The following is a 21,026-nucleotide window of genomic DNA, read 5'->3' as shown; positions in this document are numbered from 1 at the left end:
TCCATCCGAGGACCCTGGGATCATAACCTGAGCTGAAGGCAGACAACTGACTGAGCCACCCAGGCGTCCCAAGTTGTATTTTTTTTTTTAACTGAAGTAGAGTTGACATTAGTCTCAGGTGTACTACATAGTGATTCAACAATTACATAATTATGAAATGCTCACTGTGATAAGTGTATTGTGATGTTATTGATTATATCCCCTGTGCTATACTTTTTATCCCTGTGACTTATTTATTTTATAACTGGAAGCGTGTACCTCTTAATCCCCTTCACCTATTTCACCCACCTTCTACCCTTTGGCAACCACCAGTTTATGCTCTATATTATGAGTCTGTTTCTCTCTTTTTTGTTGTTTTTTGTTCTTTTTTTTTTTTTTTAGATTCCACATATAAGTGAAATCATATGGTATTTGTCTTTGTCTGGCTTATTTCACTTAGCATAATACCTTCTAGGTCTATCCATGTTGTCGCGAATGGTAAGATCTCATTCTTCTTTTATGGCTGATCAGTATTCCATTGTGTATATATATACCAACCACATCTTTATCCTTTCATCTGTCGTCAGATAGACATTTAGGTTGCTTCCATATTTTGGCTATTGTAAATAACACTGCAGTAAACATAGGGTGCATATATCTTTTCAAATTAGTGTTTTCGTTTTCTTCAGATGAATACCCAAAGTGGAATTACTAGATCCTACGGTACTTCTGTTGTTAGTTTTTTGAGGAGCGTCCATACTGTTTTCCAGAGTGGCTGCACCAATTTACATTCCCAGCAACAGTGCATGAGGGTTCCCTTTTCTCCACATCCTTGCTGACGCTTGTTATTTCCAGTTTTGTGTTGTCTTGCAGAGCCTATAGCCTCTCGGTCACTAGCTCTTTAGGGTTCAGAGATAACCAGCAGCGCCGAGGCTCCTCATCTTTCTGATAGGTTCATGGGGTCAAACCAGCAGCTCTAGAAATACACACTTAGGTAGTTTTCTGGAGTGGGTATAGAGTGTGACTCATAGAGTATTTGGGGAACCTAGTCATCCCTAGGTGAAGTCCTGGCTGAAAAAAGATCTCCTTCTTTTTTGCAGGACTTAACTTCTTAGGGAAATTTACTGCCTCAAAGCCTTAAAGTTTTCTGAGCTGTCAGTCAAGCCTCATAAAGCCTGAGGCTTTATAAAAACCCTGAAGTTATTGGCAGTACCCATTGGAGATTTGTACACCTTCAATGAAGTCATAGTACTGTGGGCTGTAATTCAAGTAATTCACAGAAGATAAGGATTACAAACATTTAGACACAGATATCTCCCTACCTTTTCAGATACTTCAAAACAATACCCCTTTCAACTAAAAGCCGACACTTGAATACTGTACTTTGTTTTACTACCAGGTGTATGTACTTCAAGATACTCAGAGATACTCAGAGATACTTTTGCTACTTAGCCTGTCTGGGAGACTAACGTTTGAGCTCCATTCTTTTGGTCAGCTAGGAGATTACCCCTTATTAAAACGTAAATCTTTCCTCTTAATATTAAATAATTATCAAACATTCATATGATTACTTACCCTAGTTGAGTGGGATGAGGGAGAAAATGAGATAGAGTTTGGGTTTGGAGCAGGTAAGAGGGATCCTCACCTTGACAGTTAATTGGGCTTTGAAGGCTGTGATGCCCTGAAGAAGGGCTGCTCTGAATGACCCCACCCCCGGGAGTGAGGTAGTCTGCTGGGGGTCAGAGCTTGCTTCACAGGTTACAAGTTGGGTGCTGTCTTTTAAAATTATTAATAAAAGTGGCTAGGAAAGGTGTCTGGACCTAATAGGTAACATTTTGGGTTGGTTAGAACCTTGGCTTGTCTAATTGGGCACAAGTGGACATGTTAGTTAGGCACACAGACTCTAGCTTTGCCAGAGGCCCTGTCTGGATCCCAAGTGGTAACAGCATTGGGCAGACTTTGTAAGGGTGAAAACTGGTTGCCACAGGAGTTGGGCAAGCAGGAGGTGCATTTACTTCCTGCCTGAGCCTTACCAAGTTTGTTAAGATCTGTCTGGCCCAATTTCTTTTCTTTTCTTTTTTTAGGGATGAGAGTGCAGTTCTTCTGGAGTAAAGTTCCCTTTTATACCTTCATCTTTTATGTAGGGAAGAGAGTAGGATTTCGCTCTGATAAAAGGGGTCTGAGCTTGTGGATGCATTTTCTTTCCTCCTTCCTTCTGATCCCTATTTACAGAAATCGGTTTTAAGGGTTATAAACTGTTACTTCTGCCTCATTTTCTTCCTGACCACTTGCTGCTGATTCAGATTACAGCTATTGACATTTTAATAAAATCCCATGAATGCATTTGAAGATTTTGCATTAACCTCTAACACCATTTAATCAGTACTTCTTGGTGCCTCACACCAATAAATTATATATCTGCATTTTATCTAGGAAGTATTGACCTTCAGCACCAAAGGGTTAAGTATACCATTAAGACAAGCAGTAGTTATTTGTCTAATAAGTGTCCCTGGCACTTTGACTGGCTTGATTCAATTCAATTTACTAATTCACATAATTCTTTTTTTAAAACTTGTGTACATTTTTCTATTGAGCATATGCAAAAATTGAAATATATCTTAGAAAATAGGATTGTGTAGTGCCTCCATACAGGGGAATATTATGCAGCAATTAAATTGTTTATGAAAATTTTCTAGGGGCGCCTGGCTGGCTCAGTTGGTAGAGCATGCGGCTCTTGATCTCAGGGTTGTGAGTTCAAGCCCTGCATTGGGCACGAAGCCTACTTAAGAAAACAAAACAAAAACAAAACAGAACAATTTCTGATGGTGTGGAAAGGTGTGTACGATATGCAAACTGCATATGTGGTACTCTCTCATCAGTATTAAGAAATATTGACATATACGAACAAAGAGAAAGAAGACTCAGGCAGAACAGAAGTAAACCAAATGTGACTAGTGAGTGCTTCTGTCTGAATGAGAGGATTAAGAATTACTGACATTTTCTTTTCTTTTTTTAGAGATTTTATTTATTTTTGTGATAGAGAGAGACACAGCGAGAGAGGGAACACAAACAGGGGGAGTGGGAGAGGGAGAAACAGGCATCCTGCGGAGGAGGGAGCCCGATGCGGGGCTTGATCCCAGGACCCTGGGATCATGATGTGAGCCGAAGGCAGACGCTTAACCATCTGAGCCACCCAGGCGCCCCGAATTACTGACATTTTCATTCTATATTTTTACTTTTCTGTTGTTTCTGTTGTTGTATGCAGTGTTTAACCTGGACTGGGTGTCACTTCTGCAATAAAAAATAGATCTAATAGGGGATTGTAAATCATTTTACCACCTACCTCAGGAAAGATTTAAAATATAGTGAACATGCAAGTTTAAATTAATGCTTTCTCTGAGAGACAATGTATAATTGCCCCTTACACGTTTTTAAAATTCCTGAGAGTTTTCCATTTAGCACTTGAAGTTATCTTGTGTGTCAACATGCAGTGTTCCCCCAGATTGGTGTTTCTTCAACTGGGGATGCCAGTGTTAGCTCCCCAGTTTGCCGCAGCTGTTTGGGGAACAGTAATTCAGAGTTTCACAAAATTAATGGCAGTTATGAAAATCCTGAAGCATTTTAATTTTACTTCTCCATCCTGTGAAATTAGGTTATTTTATTTTTAAAATAAGCTTTTTATTGAAGTATAACACACATTCATAAAAGGGCACAAATCTTACAAATTTTCATAACCCTGGTAACCACATCGTTCTATTTTTGTTTTATTGTCTTTGACAAAATTTCACAATCCTACATAAGAAAGTACATTTTTGTTCAGGGTTCTGCGGTCTCCAGAATTTACACTCAAGATATTTTGTACTTTTTGTTCTCATAATTGCATTAAGTCTTTGAGTTTTTACATTTTTCAAGGAGCTCTAAAGTTTCATTCAGAATATTGTCATTATTCTTAGTTCAGGGTAGGAAAATTGGCCCTTACAGATTAAAGATGCAAAATAATAACTGCAAAGTTATTGACATCTAGCCTCTGCAGATTTCATTTTTCTTTCATTCCCAACTGTGGCAGTGCTTTGCCCCAGTCGGCTGGTTGTGTGGAACTTGATTCCTGGGCCTCCGCATATGATACAGCTTAGGTTGCTAATCTAAGAAGAAGCAGATCAGCAGCCAGTGGTAAGTGTGTCAGGCCTAGAAACCCTAGACCGAGCTGGGAGGAACTTTAGAGGTCATTAGCCTACAATAGGGAAACTGAGTCTTGGAAGGTTACATGCCTTGCCCAGGGTCGCGGACTTGGCACCAGAGCTGAATCTAGAATCCTGGTCCTAAACCCCATTATAAACCATGCTAAGCCCCTATTCTCGTCTTTAAGCTCACCCTTTCTACTAAAAATTCAACCCTCAGACTGTGAAATCGACTTCTCCAGAAAGATAAATAACCTAACACGTTTTTCAGCCAAACTTCTTAACGGGGATGACCTAACAGCATCGACCTGCTTTGGAAAATAACCCTTGGGTTACTTCGGGTGAATGAGGGATGGTGTGGGGATAGTATAAATGCCAGTCTGTAATTGTTTAGAGCAGTTCTGGGAGTGCATTCAACTGGAATAACCCTGGCAATAGGGAAAGTGTGGCGTGATGTCGACTTGTGACCCTTCCCTGGGGAGTGAGCTATGTCAGGAGACATGGCAGTGCTTCTGGAATACGGTCTCTTGTCTGTTCCTGGGCACTGGACAGGGGGACAGGCTACGGTGCCTGGGAAATGACCATCGGTGTGTTATGACTTTTTGTTTTTGAGATTTTGTTTCAGTTGACTAAAGGTAGATCAGTAAATAAAGCCTCTCTTTGATTTTCCAAGGGAGGCCAGACAACATATATTTCGTAAGTGTTGTTCACTGTGGTGAGCCCTGGGGACTTAGGGCTTAATAAAACATGTCTGTAAGGACTGAAGTCTATGGGGCTGGCAGTTCCAAGGAGAGGTCACCACTGCCCTCCAGAAATCTCGGTTCTGTTGGTATGCTGGATTCACGACATGCGTAGGGTCTCATCAGAGCCTACTGACTTTTGCCTGCCTGCCTGTTTATCAGAAAGCATACCTCCTCAGGCCCACCTGCAGCCATCCTTGGCCTGACCTTCAGTGCTGTCCACAGTCCCATCCACCAGCCCCATTCTGACCTTTCTCACTCTGTTCCCAGAGGGCACGGCTTCCTCAGAGGCCAGGCTGATTGTTCCGTGCCCGAATATCTATGGCTGTCCTTACTTTTTTGAGCTTTTGAGCATGTTTTCACCTTGTTTAGATTGCCCCCTCCTCCCCTTCTTCTTCAAATCCTGCCCAGCCTTCAAGGCCCAACCTAATTCCCACCTTCTCTTGTCGGAGCTCCTGTGGCACCTCTCCCCCTCCCCCGCTGTGGGTGACAGCCATGGCTCAGCCTGCTGGGGAAGAGAATGGGCTCTGGAGGCTGTGTCACCTGGGGCTGGAGCCTTTCCTGAATCTAGACCTCTTCATCTGTAAGAACGGGAGTAACCAATTGTCCTTGGTCCACAGTTGGGCCGACTAAATGAGTTCATACCATTAAAGCCTGTGGAGCAAACAGTACGTGGCCTGTAAGTTCTCATTAAGTATTAGTTGTTATTCCTTCTCACATGTATTCAATCCGGTCTTCCTTGTGCTACTGTCTCACCACTTTAAGTCGCCATTTGTGGGCCTCTAGTGAAATTATAAAGCCCTCTCATGAAGAGAGTCTGGATTTTATACTTTCTCTTGACCCTTTTCAGTCCTACCTGCGCATATAATAACTCCCCAAAACATAGCCCTTAAAATGGAGCTGTTACTGTCTTAAAAGAAAATAGATGGAACCGAGGTTAAGGAATTGAACAGAAAAGATAGGCTTCAGTTCACAGATGGAGTTTTCTTACGATTCTCAGAGCGTGTCATTTGTTCCTATTTGCACTGTTGTTGAGTCGAATGAGCTCTTCTGTCACAGTCACTAGAAGTGTGAACATCGTGTAGCAAGGATGCTAGCAGTTTCCGAGGCTGCCTTAGACACGCTTCTTCTCTGGGCCCGCGGCAGAAGGGAATCTTGAGACGGTAAACTCTGGTGTATCAGGATACCTCAGAGCCAGTGGGCCATGAACGGGCCATTGCTAATACGTCTCCCTTGCTGAGGGGCGTAGGAGAGTCACCGGGGTGGGGGTGTGTGTGTGTGTGTTGGGGTTCCCACACCTTCAGCCACCCTCTCTCTGCTTGTCCCTCCCCCTTAATTAGCAGCTCAGGAATTCACAAGCACCTCGGCTCACAACATGTGGAGGAAATCAGGTCACTCTCCGGCGGTGGGAAGAGGTGGGGACCCAGGCCGAAAGAAGCACTCAGTGAAAAGCCAGTTGCAGACGGTTGGGAGTCGTGGTGTTGAACGCCGGAGCTGCCGGAGGGGTCTTTTGCCACCCCCCCCCATCCGCAACCGGCGAGTCTGGGACTTCAGCCAGGGTCTCCCGCAGAGCCCTGTGGGTGTCCTTCCCCTGATGATGAGAATGCCACATTTCTCCTTCTCCTAGGCTGGAACAAGACATTAAAAAGTTAAAGGCCGACCTGCAGGCCAGCAGACAAGTGGAACAGGAGCTCCGCAGTCAGATCAGCTCCCTCTCCAGCACCGAGCGGGGGATCCGCTCTGAAATGGGCCAGCTCCGGCAGGAGAACGAGCTGCTGCAGAACAAGTACGTGCACCTTGTGGGCCTTTGGTCGTGAGCCGAGCGACCTCACTGTTCCTGTGGCTTCCAGGGACTGGAGCAAAAGATGTGTGATGACAAAGGGACCTGGCAGAGGGGGTTTTAAATGAAATGTTTAAAATCTTTAATGTAGTACCAGATATTCAACATGTTACAAAATCTATAAAAACTTGTTTCATCACAACAGAACAGTTTATTAATATTACTGTTCTTTCTTTTTTCATTTATTAAGTTCTTCTCTTAGTTTAAAATAGTCATTGAGCTTTTGTGATACTATAAGTAAAACTGACGAGCAGTCGTTCTGCCACAATTTGAAAATCTTGCTCCTTTGAATGAAAGTTTCCAGAGGAAAAGACTCTATTTATTCATATCTGGAACTAAAAAATGACATTGAACTTTGATTTTATTTGAAGAGGCAAGCCAAAAGCCAGCTCTTCTGTGTGAATTTGTTTATGCTTCCCATTGATTCATCCTGGAATTACTTCTTGACTCAATATTGATCTTTTTTTTTTTAATCTCTCAGCAGTGTGCATGCCTGGGGTAATGATTACTATGATAGGCTCTGGGCTTTCCCCATTGAAAGAGGAATCGTTCAACATTCTTGAGGAACACAACTCAAAGCTAGAGCATTATAAGCACGTAACTTCTCCATTGCTTCTGACCCATATACCTAATGGCTCACACTGACAGAGGGCATCTCACCTTACTCTGATACTCTGAGATGAACTCACCTTGTACTGATATAGAGAGCTGGGGGTGGTAGTAGGCAGGGAAGGGAATATGGCTGAAATTTCTATCTGAAATTAAGCACCCTGTGACTCTAACTCTGGGGTCTATTTTGGGATACTTTGAGAAAACATCTCACAGCTGGAAAAGGAAAGGCTGCAGCATGATAATAGTATTCAGGCAGAGAAAAACCTTCCCCATCCCACCCTTTACCTTGGCTTCTCTGGGGCTGGTTCCATCAGTAGTTCTGTGATCAACTCCGGTTCTCTCACGGTGCTTTGGGGCACAACTAGAATTAGTTGTACAGCTGTCTTTCCCTCTGATAGAAACTTGTTTTATCCTTTTTCCTGGATTGCCTTCTGTAGATCGCTTACCGTAGTAGGGCAAAGGTTAGGTCTTATTCTGTATGTTGTTAGGCAGCTTGTTTGTTGGTGTTTAGGAATTGTTAAAGAATAACGACAATATGTTTTTCCCGGGCACTCTGGAAGCTGACATTTATGATTGCTGTTCAAAAGAGGAGCCACGTTTCTCCAGGGTTTCTAGTGGGCATTTCTAATGATGAAACTCTGTATGATAATCATTTCCATATAGATTACATAATGCTGTGCAAATGAAGCAAAAAGACAAACAAAATATCAGCCAGTTGGAGAAAAAGCTAAAAGCTGAGCAGGAAGCCCGAAGTTTTGTAGAAAAGCAATTAATGGAGGAGAAAAAAAGGAAGAAGTTGGAAGAAGCTACTGCTGCCCGGGCCGTTGCATTTGCTGCCGCGTCTAGGTATGTCCATACCGCTCCCCCCACCCCGACCCCCCACCCCGCTCCCGGCGCTGCATCTTGGGCCTGCCTTGCACCAAGACCCAAGACCAGCATGGGAGTTTGAGGCCTCAGGCAGCGTTGAAATACAACCATCACGCACTGATAGGTTGCCACCAAGTACTGTTTCCTGAGATGGCCAAGGCCCATCCATACAACTTGCGTGGTCTTGTAACAGCTTCATCCCTCAGTGACCTCATCTAGGGAGCGGGATGTGGGCGTCACCATGCCTCCCACACCCAGGAGGCAAAGTGCTGCTCGTAAAAGGGTTTCCGGTCACTTTCTGTGTGGCCAACAACTACTAAACACTTGGAGAGATTCCAGTCTGGAATTTCGTGCCCTTTATTTATTTTTTTTTTAAAGATTTATTTATTTATTTGAGAGAGCGAGAATGAGAGAGAGAGAGAGTACATGAGAGGGGGGAGGGTTAGAGGGAGAAGCAGGCTCCTCGCCTAGCAGGGAGCCCGATGCGGGACTCGATCCAGGGACTCCAGGATCATGACCTGAGCCGAAGGCAGCCGCTTAACCAACTGAGCCACCCAGGCGCCCCTCGTGCCCTTTATAGAACTGTCATTACTCTCTGCTCTCAGGTATATGTGTTTCTGAAGTTTTTATCTTAAAATAGAAGAAAGGAAAATCTTGGTTGCCCAAGTCCTTTGTATTGACTTACTGACTGCTCCTGTCTTTGTCAGGTATCAGCAAACTGTCACATGAGCTGGAAAAGATGAAAAAAACAAAACCATAAGTCATTATTAGGTATCATTGAATTTGTGGAGGGCTGAGAATTGGGGACTACTTCTATACTATTGAAAAGTATTCAAGTATTCCAGAAACTGAATTCCAGCCAGGAGGGAAGAGCCTTAAGAGCCTTCACTTTATGGCTTTTTCTTTTCTTTGTTTTTTTTTTTTTTTTGACTAGCAAAGTCCATCTGCGTGGCGGGGGTCAGTTATGGGTTTATAGTTGCAGAGTGAGGATACATTATGATTGATTTCATTTTAAATTTTTATCGTAATTTGTATTGATATAATTCTTTTTTAAAAAATATTTAATTTATTTATTTGAGAGAGAGAGCACATGAGCAGAGGGAGAAGCAGGCTCCCCGCTGAGCAGGGAGCCCAATGTGGGACTCGATCCCAGGACCTTGGGATCAGGACCCGAGCCGAAGGCAGACGCTTAACCAACTGAGCCACCCAGGCACCCTCGATATAGTGTAATTCTACTGTAATTCTTCCTTAAGTTTTTCTTTTTTGTATGTGGCATGTTAAAAGCCTTCTTTTGGGTTCTGGCATTGGTAGAAGAACTGATGGATCATCATTTCACGTTTAAGGAAATAATAGCCAGAGAGAACTCTTTCCTCCTCTGGGCTCCTGCCTCCCCCAGCCAACTCTATAGTGCAGATGGCTGAGCTCACTTGGCCCATCAGCATCCAGACAGACTCACAAGACACCTCACTAGCCTGCCTAGGATGTGGGGGTTTTGTTTGTTCATTCGTTTAAAGATTTGTAAGCACAGACCTCTGTAAAAAGTACACGTTTCTGAAGCACTTAGGCTTGCAGGAGATTTTTCTGAACAGTCATTCATGTGGCCTGTGCTGTCCTTAATTCATCCAGCACCTCCTACCCTGAAAAAAAGTCCACTGAGGAGGATATGACAGTTCCTTAACCGTACTGTTCAGTATCTTATGCCTGAGAATCAGTACATTGGTTTTAATCTCTTCCCTGACTCCCTTTTGCTTCCAGTCAAGCTTATTTGTTTTGATCTTATCCTTTGATGGTCCTCGTTTACCATCACTTAGGTAGAGGCTGTTTTTATTCTCAAGTAAATCTCAAGGTGTAGGTCCCTCACTGGACCTTCCTTTTTGGTGGGCAGAAGACACCAACCTTCTCCATCTGGCTATTTCTGAAACCTAAACGGTTAATCAGCTTTGGACTGGCTATTGCCATCATCTTTTTTAGTTTGTTCTTCTTACAGCCCTGAGAAGCAACCTAACGCTCTGGCAACTTCATGACTCAAGAAAGTGAACTTTCCAAGGCATAGACCCTCAAAAGTGAAAAATTTTTTTAGCTCACTGCCCCCTGCTGGAGATAGTACACATCCAGTTTCTTGCTCAGCTCCCGGGTACTGTCTCAGGTCATGTGGCCTGGGGGGAGCTTGCTGCATTGGGAAGCTGGAAAGCCTCCATTCTTATCCCTGGATTTCTGTGACCTACCAGCTAGGTGAGGTTGGACTGGTATTATATCTGTGTAGTCTTAGTTTTCTTCTCTGGAAAATGGGACAATGTATCCTACCCTTGCAAAGAAGGCAGAATGGGTAAAGTACCTCACTTGGTGCCTGGTTCATATTAGATACCCAATTAATTGTCTCAGATCATTGTTGAAATTGTCAAAGAACAGAGAATGAGTAGACTGAGCCAAAAGCTAAAACCGGACAGACTCTGGAGTATAAGAGAAATACCAGTCTTGCAGCATAAGTAAACCTCTAGTCTTTTAAATCCTTTTCTTTCCTTCTCTTCTTTTGCAAAAGGGGGGAGTGCACCGAAACCTTACGGAATCGGATCAGAGAATTAGAAGCAGAGGGCAAGAAGCTCACGATGGACATGAAGGTGAAAGAAGACCAGATCAGAGAACTAGAACTGAAAGTTCAGGTATGGGGAGCACAAAAAACTTTCTCCTACTTGGATTCTCCTTCTGTGTTAGCTGTGTGCTCAGTGTTGCAATGTGGAGATGGTGCCTTTTTGTTTTATTAAGATTTTATTTTATTTATTTGAGAGAGAGAGAACACGAGTACACAGAGGGAGAGGGAGAAGCAGGCTCCCCACTGAGCAGGGAACCCGACACGGGGCTCGATCCCAGGACCCTGGGATCATGACCTGAGCCGAAGGCAGACGGTTTTGCTTAACCGACTGAGCCACCCAGGAGCCTTGAGATGGTGCCTTTTGATAATAGGCCAAATCCCACTGCATCTGAAAATCTCTGTATGACAAAAAAAAAAGCTCTAGCCTTGTCCAGCTCATTCAAGTAGTATTTAATTAGCCAGATTCTAATACAACCAGAAATGTTGACAGTCTTTTGACACAGTTTATACCGGAATTGGACCTACTGTAGGTTCATTTCACTTTTTCAGGTTATAGGCCAGATTAGTGTGCTTTGGAGCTTTTGCATCTCTTCTTAGCCCTAACCCTCTGTCCATCACCAGGGAATTGACTGTTCTGAATGGCTCTCAGCCTTGTAGATTGCAATTCTGAGCAGTGCATGATGGGGAAAGCGGCCAGTGCTGTGGACACAACCGCTGGGCGGTGTGTATCTTAGCCCGGTATTTGGCATTGGTTCTCCAAAGGGACATTTAAAAGTGATGTCACATACCGTGAAGTTACAGTAATTTGAATCACGTGGAACTGGTAGGGAATTATGGGCAAGTCGGTGGAGTAGGATAGATGCCCTAGAGACAGAGCCTGAAGTCTGCAGTAAAAGTAGCAGCACAAATGGATGGGGAACAGTGAGGACTGGTCAGAAAAAGGCTTCAGAACGTTAGATAACTAGAAAAAAAGAATAAAATTAGAAGCTCATCTCATGGGGCGCCTGGGTGTCTCAGTTGGTTAAGCGTCTGCCTTCGGCTCAGGTCATGATCCCAGGGTCCTGGGATCAAGCCCCATGTCGGGCTCTCTGCTCAGTGGGGAGCCTGCTTCTCCCTCTCCCTCCTGCTTGTGCTCTCTCGCTATCCCTCTCTCAAAGAAATAAATAAATAAATCTTAAAAAAAAAAAAAGCTCATCTCATACCATACAAAAAGAAATTTCAGATGGAGTTAAATATAGGCAGAAAAGAAAAGCATTTTATTTTAAACCAGAATTTGATCTTGAAACCAGGAAGAACTTTCTTTTTTTTTTTTTAAGATTTTATTTATTTATTTGACAGAGAGAGCACAAGCAGCTGACATAGCAGGCAGAGGGAGAGGGAAAAGCACGCTCCCCGCTGAGCAAGGGAGCCCGATGTGGGGCTTGATCCCAGGACGCTGGGATCATGACCCGAGCCAAAGGCAGTTGCTTAACCAACTGAGCTACCCAGGTGCCCCAACCAGGAAAGACTTTCTAAACAAAAATAATGGAAGAAATCATAAAGCCAAAAAAAAAAAAAAGAAAAGAAAAAAAAAATCAGTTGCAGTGAGTACAGATATTGCAACAAATATAAGGAATTAATACTCTTGATATGTAGGTAGCTCATAAAATTTGTTAAGTAAAGCTCAGATATTCAGAAAAATAGGTAAAGAATATGAAAAAATAATTCACAGAAGAAAAATAAATGGCTGATAAGAATATAAGAATATATCCTCATCAATCACCAAAGACCTATAGATTAAAATTAGATATCATTTATCTCCTGTGAAATTTCTGTTTCTTTTTTTTAATTGCAGTAAATTTGGCACACAATGTTACATTAGTTGCAAATGCACAACATAGTAGTTCCACAACTCTGTATGTCATGCTGTGTCTGTCACCCTACAACCCTATGATGTTACAGTACCGTTGACTCTGTGCCCTATTCTGTACCTTTTATCCCCTTGATATTTATTCTGTAACTGGAAGCCTGTACCTCCCACTCCCCCTCACCCATTTTGCCCACCCCACCAACTCTCTGTATCTTTGACTCTGTTTCTGCTTTTGTTTGTTTGTTTGTTTGTTCCTTTGTTTTGTTTTGTAGATTCCTCATATCAGTGAAATCGTATCTTTGTTTTTCTCTGTCTGGCTTATTTCACTTAGCATAGTATCTTCTAGGTCCATCCATGTTGTCACAAATAGCAAGATCTTACTCTTTTTTATGGCTGAGTAATATTCTGTGTGTGTGTGTGTGTGTTCATCTTCTTTATCCATTCATCTCTCAATGGACACTTAGGTTGCTTCCATATCTTGGTTATTGTAAATAATGCTACAATAGACATAGGGGTGCATATCTCTTTTGGAATTAGTGTTTTTGTTTTCTTTGGGTAAATACCCAGTAGTGGAATTACTGGATCATTTGGTATTTCTACTTCTAATTTTTTGAGGAGCCTCTGTGGCCGCACCAGTTTGCATTCCCACCAGTACTGCACAAGGGTTCCCTTTTCTCCACATCCTCACCAACACTTGTTAGTTCTTGTCTTTTTTTTTTTTTTTTAAGATTTTATTTATTTATCTGAGACAGAGAGAAAGAGAGAGAGCACATGAGAGGGGGGAGGGTCAGAGGGAGAAGCAGACTCCCTGCCGAGCAGGGAGCCCGATGCGGGACTCGATCCAGGGACTCCAGGATCATGACCTGAGCTGAAGGCAGTCGCTTAACCAACTGAGCCACCCAGGCGCCCCTCGGTAACTGTTCTTGTCTTTTTGATAATAGCCATTCTAACAGGTGTGAGATGATTTTGTGGTTTTGATTTGCATTTTTCTGATTAGTGTTATTGAACATCTTTTCATGTGTTGGCCATCTTATGTCTTCTTTGGGAAAAAATCTGTTCAGATCCTCTGCCCATTTTTAATCAGATTATTTGGGTTTTTTGGTGTTGGGTTGTATAAGTTCTTTATATATTTTGGATATTAATCCTTTGCAGAATATATCATTTGCAAATATCTTCTTCCATTCGTTAGGTTGCCTTTCCATTTTGCAAAAGTTTTTTATTTTGGTATAGTCCCAGTAGCTTATTTTTGCTTTTGTTTCCCTTATCTCTTGTGAAATTAGCAAAGAGTTTTTAAATAATAATATCAGCCTGGGTGAGGATGAATGAAACAGGCCTCATAATTGCTGGTGGAAATATAACTTTCTGGAAAGGGTCATGTACTTTTTAAGTATTTCCCATTTTACAACTCCTGCTTAAGATAAATATTTAAAAATCTCGTCAATGATTGATACACGAAGATGTTCATCATAATGGTATATAAATGAAAAAAAAAAAAAACAACCTTAACTAAGAAAGGGAGATTTGTTTCATAAATTATGATACATGTAAATAGGAATATTATACAGCCATTAAAAATTACATTTCCAAAGAACAGTTGAGATTATATAAGTTTTTTAAAAACTGTATACAAAACTGTCTATAGTATGGTTTCATTTATGCTAAAAGATACACATATGCTTATAAAATATTAAAGGGAAATATATAGTTTTTCGCAGTGTCAGGATATGGAGTGATTTTCATTTTCTTCCTTGAACTTTAATATATTTCTAAATTCTCTGTAATATGTTTGGATTTCTCTCTTAAAAAATTAAAATACCTGTATGTGTATATATATACATATACATATACACACACACACATATATAATATGTATTAAAATATATATTGAATATATTGCATATTTTGTATATTAAATAAATATATATCATGTGTTACATATTATATATAATATAAAATAAATATATGATATATATTAATATATAATATATATTATATATATGGGCTACATTACCAGATGTTTTAAGTGGGCTTATTCTGCAGTATGTCCTGTCAAAATAATGAACACTTTTATTATAATTTTTAGTGCAGGTTGAGAGTAGAGTTTTGGCAAATTTGATTATAGCAACATTTGCAGCTGGTAGCAAGGAACAAGTTCTTTGTGGTTCTTCTGAATTAGGCTTGTGAGAAAGTGTTTCATTTGGAGACCAGTCCATTTTTACTAGAAACAGCCCAACACAGTCAAATTTATCTACTAAAATATTTTTGTATGTCATATCATCATATAAATACATCTTGCACTTAGAGGGATCTAAGTGGTGAGGTCTTAACCCATGAAACACCAGGATTCTGTATTCTAGGGGCCAGGTCAGTAATAGCGGGATTTTATTTGTGATTTCAGGCTAATTTGTAGACATCGATGCCCAAACTATCTTGTAACATCTTGCTGCTTTGATGATGTTGATAGGAGCTTCGGAAGTATAAGGAAAACGAGAAGGACACTGAGGTGTTAATGTCAGCCCTCTCGGCCATGCAAGATAAAACACAGCACCTGGAGAACAGTCTGAGTGCAGAGACGAGAATCAAGCTGGACCTGTTCTCTGCACTGGGGGATGCAAAGCGACAGCTCGAGATCGCCCAAGGTAGGAGAGCAGCGGGCTCCAGATGAAGTGGTATGGCTAAGAATGCGCAGGGACGCAGAGAGCAGAGGTCCCTTAGAGCTCAGAACCAAAGGCATTCAGTTTTCTTTTTAAGTGGTTTGAGAAGTGCCCAGCGTTGATATTTAGGAATCATCACATTAATTTATTCTGCAGACATATTTTGAGGTGAGAATAGGTCAAGTGCAGGGCATCCAGAGAAGAGTATGAATTTCTGTGCTCAAGGAGCTCACGGTGTTGTTGAAGAAATAGAGAGCTGCAGAGCCACCAAAAGGTGCTGGTGCTGCGGTATGTACAAGGTTGTGGGAACAGAGGGAGAAGCAGAGACCAAGCCCGTGTGGGAGTTCGAGAGAGCTGTTTCCCAGGGGAACTGATGTCTGAACTGGGTTTTGAATGATGAGCAGGGGTCAGCCCAGTGAAGAAGCAGTGTAGGGGGGTAAGGGGCAGAGAGGCCTGGAAACAGAAGAAACCGCTTGGGCCAGGCCAGGGAAGCTGTGTTCCGAGCCACAGGTGGCTCTGCGTGGTTACAAACGAGCAGCCTCTAGAGAGCCGGCTGTTCACTCAGCAGGTCTTTCCTGAGGCCTACTGTGTGCCAGGCACTGTGAGGTCCCCCGAGGGGACAGGCAGCCACAAGCAAGCACAGAGCGGAGCAGATGCTGATGGGTGCGGGGATGGAAGTGAAACTGTCAGGCAGGATGTGTGAGCCTGTCCCCGTGGGGCCGAGGGTTCCACATGGTGGTGGTGGAAGATCCTTTGAACAGGGAGCATTTGAGCAGAGGCTGAAAGTAAGAGAGTGCGTGAGCCATGTCAGTCTGGCGGGGGGGAAAGCACTTCAGGGGGAAGGAGCCCCTGGCAGCCAGTGGAGCTGCAGCCTGAGGGATGGGCAGAGTTGTTGGAGTCAGCAAGTCAAGACTGGTGGGAACCACGTTCCGCCAGACTTGGTATCCCATGGGAGGACTTTACTCTGAGGGACTCGAAAAGCTTTGGAAGGTTTCTGAACAGAGGCATGACACAGTCTGATGAAAAGCAATTTAGATTTTGTCCCAAGAATTTGATTAGCCAGCAATAGATTACTGAAAAAATTTTTAAACACTTGGACTTAGTAGAAGGAGAAGAATATTTCAACAGGTACTTAAAGAGCATTTGAAGCATTGTACTAGAAGCTAAAGGGGAGACAAAGATGAACAAGACGCAGTCTAGTGGGGGGATCGACTAGGGCAGTGGGGCTCAAACTTTTTGGTCTTAGGGACCCCTTTACACTGTTAAAGTTATCAAGTTCCCCAAGGAGATTTTTTTCCAAGTGGGTTATATCTATCAATACTTACCTATTAGAAATTAAAAATTTTAACCATTTATTAATTCATCTTTAAAATAACATAATAAACATATAACTCAACATATTTTTATGAAAAATAACTATATTTCCAAAGCCAAAAATATTTGAGAAAAACGGCATTGTTTTACATTGAGCAAATCTCTTTAATTTCTGACTCGGTAGAAGATACTTCAGTTCTCATCTCTGTTTCTACATTCAGTCTGTTGTAATTTTACTTGCATGTTGTTTTTGGAAGACTCCACTTACCCCAGGAGGGAATGAGTGTGAAGAAGGCAGATGATGTGTTAGTATTATCACGAAGCTGGTTTGGACCCTGCAGACCCCGTGAGAATTACTGCACTTGGGCAAGCCAAGCAGAAAGGCCTACTGCCTTTAGGTAGAGGTAGGAGGGCTTGAAAGGCCAGAGCAGAGATCAAGGGTGGCTTCATGAGGGAGGGGACATGGAGTGGGCTTTGAAGGATGAATTCTGAGAACAGAGAGTGGCAGGGAAGAACGTTGTTACCTGAGGGAATCGTGTAAGGCAAGGCAAGAAATGCTGAGAATGTCCAGGTGAGCAGTCCAGTGGCTTCCAGCTGGAGGACATGGGAGATTAGGAGAACCATAAATGAAGCCATACTAGAGAATGTATTCCCTAGATTTTCAGGAGGAAGGGGGTGACGTGTTCTGGCCATCATTTTGGAATAGCAATGTGAAAGATGGATTTGAAGGTGAGATTGGGTGGACGAAGAGGAGCCTGTGAGGAAGCGGTCACTGTCTTTTGTCTAAGAGGTGAGGCTTGGGGGAGGGGGGAGATGGTCCAGGCAGGGAGTGAAGGAAAGTGGAGGCACCCGAGGGGTGTGGGAGGATAAAGTTCCCAGGAGCAAAGGAAAAAAGAGCAGGAAAGATTCGAAGGATAAAAAGAGAGAATGAGTTTGGTTGGAGCTGTTCTGATTTGAAGTGGCTTCCTGACGGCCAGGTGGAAGATTGTCATCAGTCAGTGGGAACTTTGGGTCTAATACCCAGAGAGAGGCCCAAACCCCAGGAGAGGGGAGAAATATAGAAGTTGTGAGAAGCGAACAGAACCATAGGAGTGGCTTGGGTTGGCACAGGGGTAGAGCAAGAAGAAGAGTAGGCTGAGGGTCAGGCGGATTACTGTGGACTCAGGGGAAAGCATTTAAAAAGAAGGTTCCTGGGAATTCTGCTGCTTTCAAGCTGAACTTCTGACCATACACTGGCTTTTTTGCCCTCCTGGCTCAGCTTGCTGAGAAGTAGCCACCCCTCTCTGACTCGTTTCATTGACTTGGATTTGTCCACTTGGAGGAGCTAGCCCCCGAGTGAGGAGCACCTGGTCGCAGGGTAGCCGAGGGGAGTTTGGCTCTCACCAGCACAGCTTCCTTGTCAGCCCAGGAATTCCTATAAAGCGACAAAAAAGGCAAAGAGAACTGCCCTTTCCAGAGCCCTGGGGATGTTTGCATGTTGCTGATTAAAAAATCAAACTTAAATCTGCCTGGAAAAAAAAAAGATACGGTGGCTCACCTCTCAGATGCTGTTAGGTATTTTATTCATCTGAGGCTTATTTTGTTCAAAGGGAAGGAGGCTATTTGACGCTTACTTGAAGCCGAGGGGACATGAAGGCAGTCAGGGGGCAGTTCCTTTCCATGGCTCTGCTGCCTTCCCCACTACTTCCCTCCATTGTCAAGCTCAGAATATCCTAATAAGGATCCAACTTTGTAATTCAAATCAAACCCCTTGTTGCTTTTCTGCTTCCTACTCTCGATATCATTTGCTTCATCCCAGTTCCAAAATGACTTTCATCTCTCTTACATTCTTTCTAAAAACGTGCCACCGTGCTCTCTTAACATTTCAGATACATTACCGTCTTCTGTAGGAATCAAAATGAGTGCAACTCAAATGCAACCTCTCTCTTTTTTTTTTAAGCATTTAAATTTCTGAGGGGCTACTCCTCTAAGTGTTCTTCCCCGAGTAGACCAGGGAACTTCAAAGCGTGATGGAAATGACATGGGCTTTGGAACACTGGTGCTGGGTTTAAATCTTGCTCTACCTCTTAGTAACTGAATGACTTTGGGCAAGATACATAACTTGCAGAGCCTCAGCTTTCTACTGGGCTGGGCACTAGGGATCTAGCAGTGAATAAAGATGTAGACACAGTTTCTGCCCTCATGGAGCTCATAGACCACTGGAGAAATGATGGACAGGAGTCATCACCAGATGAGTAGTTACAAGAGATGGAAGAAGGCAGTACATAGGAGTGAGGACTCTGGAGCCAGACTGCATGGAGCCGGGTCCTGGCTCTGTCATGCAACCTCTCTCTGCCTCAGTTTCCTCATCCATAAAATGGATGATGATGATGATAATTCCCATGTCACAGGGTCATTGTGCTGAATAAACAAGTCTACATAAACACTTAGAACAGGACCTGGCTTCATGCGTGTTAGCTACTGTAGTTATTATCCTTATTAGAAGAAAGTGACAAAAAGGCAAGTGTAGGGTGTGTTGAGAATCTAGGAATTGGGGGGCAGGGTGGGGTCTGATTTAGAAGGGAGGGTCAGGGAAAGCCATGTGAGGAAGTGGAAACCTCAAGAGTGAACACAGAGAGAGCAGGAGAAGCATGGAAAGGGAAGCGGCCCAAGGCAGGCAAGAGTTGGTCGGATCTAGAAACTGAGCATGGCAAGGGAGGGTGTGCCGCAGTGTTGTGCAGGCGTCCAGCCAGGGGCACGATGCCCAGAGGCAGGGGCGAGCACGCTGAGTACGAGGGGGCCCCCAGTGCAGCGGCTGCAGAGCCTCGTGTACCTTCTGTCAGAGCACCTGGAGGCGGAGGGTGCTGGGACCGACTCTGCGGCCTCAGTTGTTCTCTGTGCCTGGGGTCTGACACTCAGATATCCAGCCTCCCAGGAAAGTAGTCCAGCTCAAGAGGTGCAGCCTTAGTGCAAAATCCCTACCCTCTGAGGCTGCTGTAGGCCGCTGCCGTGCTCAGAACGTGGCTCCTGGAAGTGACCTGTTTGCTTGTCACACCTACATAAACAGAGTCCCTTTTCAAAAACCTGCAAAACCATGGCCCACAGGCCAAATGTGGCCTGCTGCCTGTTCTTGCACCACCCGTGGGCTAAGAATGGGTTTTGTATTTCTCCAAGTTAAAAAAAAAAGAAAACAACAAAGACAGTCTGTGGCTCACAATGCGTAAAATATTTACTATTTGGCCCTTAACAGGAAAAGTTCCTACCCTTACAGCCCGCCAGAGCTGGAGCGGAAGGCACTTGGGGCTGGCCCACGACAAGGGCATCGTGTTAGAGGAGCCCTCCCTTCCCACTAACGGTGGCTCTTTGATCTTCCAGGACAAATTCTTCAGAAAGACCAGGAAATCAAGGACCTTAAACAGAAGATAGCTGAAGTCATGGCTGTCATGCCCAGCATAACGTACAGTGCCGCCACCAGCCCCCTGAGCCCCGTTTCCCCCCACTACTCTTCCAAATTTGTGGAGACCAGCCCCTCTGGACTTGATCCCAATGCCTCTGTTTACCAGCCCCTGAAGAAATGAAGACCAGCTGCGGGTTTTGCCCAACCATTTGGTTACCAGAAGGCACCACAAAGGAACGTCTCTGGCAGTCAAGATAAAAAAAAAAAAAAAAAAAAGTTTATATTGTATTTTGTGGGACTGTATATGTTGTCGTTTTTAAAAAGGGGGGGAAGATAACATCCAAGTCTGATTAGAACTGCCCATCAGTTTTTCTTGTAAATTTTTAGAAGACCTCACAGAACTTTGCAGTTTATTTTTCTCGGCCAATACATTAAAACCACTCTTGGATTTCAAGTAGCCAATTTTGCCTTTTATGTATTCTTACAGTTTCCTCTTGAAGAAAAAAAAAAAAAAGCAGGGTTTTTGCTTCTCGATCCTTTCTTTTGGTTTTGTTCTTAAATAAGCAAGCAAAACCTGCACATTGGATTCACATGGGATGCTAATGAAAAGGTTTCCTTTCTAGAGGAGGGTTAATAACCTCACACGGCTTTGATTTTATAGCTGCATCACAGAAGATGATTCTTGATATTACAGAAAACAAAAGTTGATTACCCCTCCAAGGACCAAACAAATTCCGGGAGTGTCATTTAAGCCGAGGGGAGCAAGGTGATGAGACTAGCTGTGAGAGTGTCACCGGGGGTTGTGTCGGAAACATTCCTGTTCCCCTCGGGTGTGCAGTCCTAGAAAATTGCTAGCAGTGCCTTGGGAAAAGACATTTCAAGAGGAAACTTGCTGATTTTCAACTGTTTTCCCCCTTTACCATCATCTGTCTTCTGTCTGTGTCGAGCTCACTGCGGATCCTGCTGGAAACTGGTGGGTAGCGGGGCTCTTCGTGACCGTCGCTGCTCCAGCCCCTGTGCCCTTCCA

At 43.4% G+C, this 21,026-nt stretch overlaps 1 protein-coding gene across 2 annotated transcripts in view; it reads left to right on the top strand.

Annotated features, from left to right (window-relative positions):
* Positions 1 to 20,409, top strand: part of MACO1 (macoilin 1) — a 59,709-nt gene extending 39,300 nt beyond the window's left edge. The window contains exons 7-11 of one of the 2 annotated variants that reach the window (XM_045898409.3): positions 6,525 to 6,683; positions 8,013 to 8,195; positions 10,756 to 10,876; positions 15,120 to 15,294; positions 19,978 to 20,409. In XM_045898409.3, the coding sequence (XP_045754365.1) occupies positions 6,525 to 6,683; positions 8,013 to 8,195; positions 10,756 to 10,876; positions 15,120 to 15,294; positions 19,978 to 20,180 (841 nt within the window). In that variant the 3' untranslated portion in view covers positions 20,181 to 20,409. Of the gene's footprint in view, positions 1 to 6,524; positions 6,684 to 8,012; positions 8,196 to 10,755; positions 10,877 to 15,053; positions 15,295 to 19,977 lie in introns of those variants that run through there. The other variant, XM_045898410.3, reaches the window with a different exon arrangement.
* Positions 20,410 to 21,026: the final 617 nt, after the last annotated feature.

Source organism: Mirounga angustirostris, unplaced genomic scaffold, assembly GCF_029215605.1.
Source record: "Mirounga angustirostris isolate CCGP_5_RB_7025 unplaced genomic scaffold, mMirAng1.0.hap1 SCAF_4, whole genome shotgun sequence".
Classification (NCBI taxonomy): Eukaryota; Metazoa; Chordata; class Mammalia; order Carnivora; family Phocidae; genus Mirounga; species Mirounga angustirostris.
The sequence above is the reverse complement of the archived record's forward strand: the minus strand, read 5'-3'. Positions and strand labels throughout refer to the sequence as shown.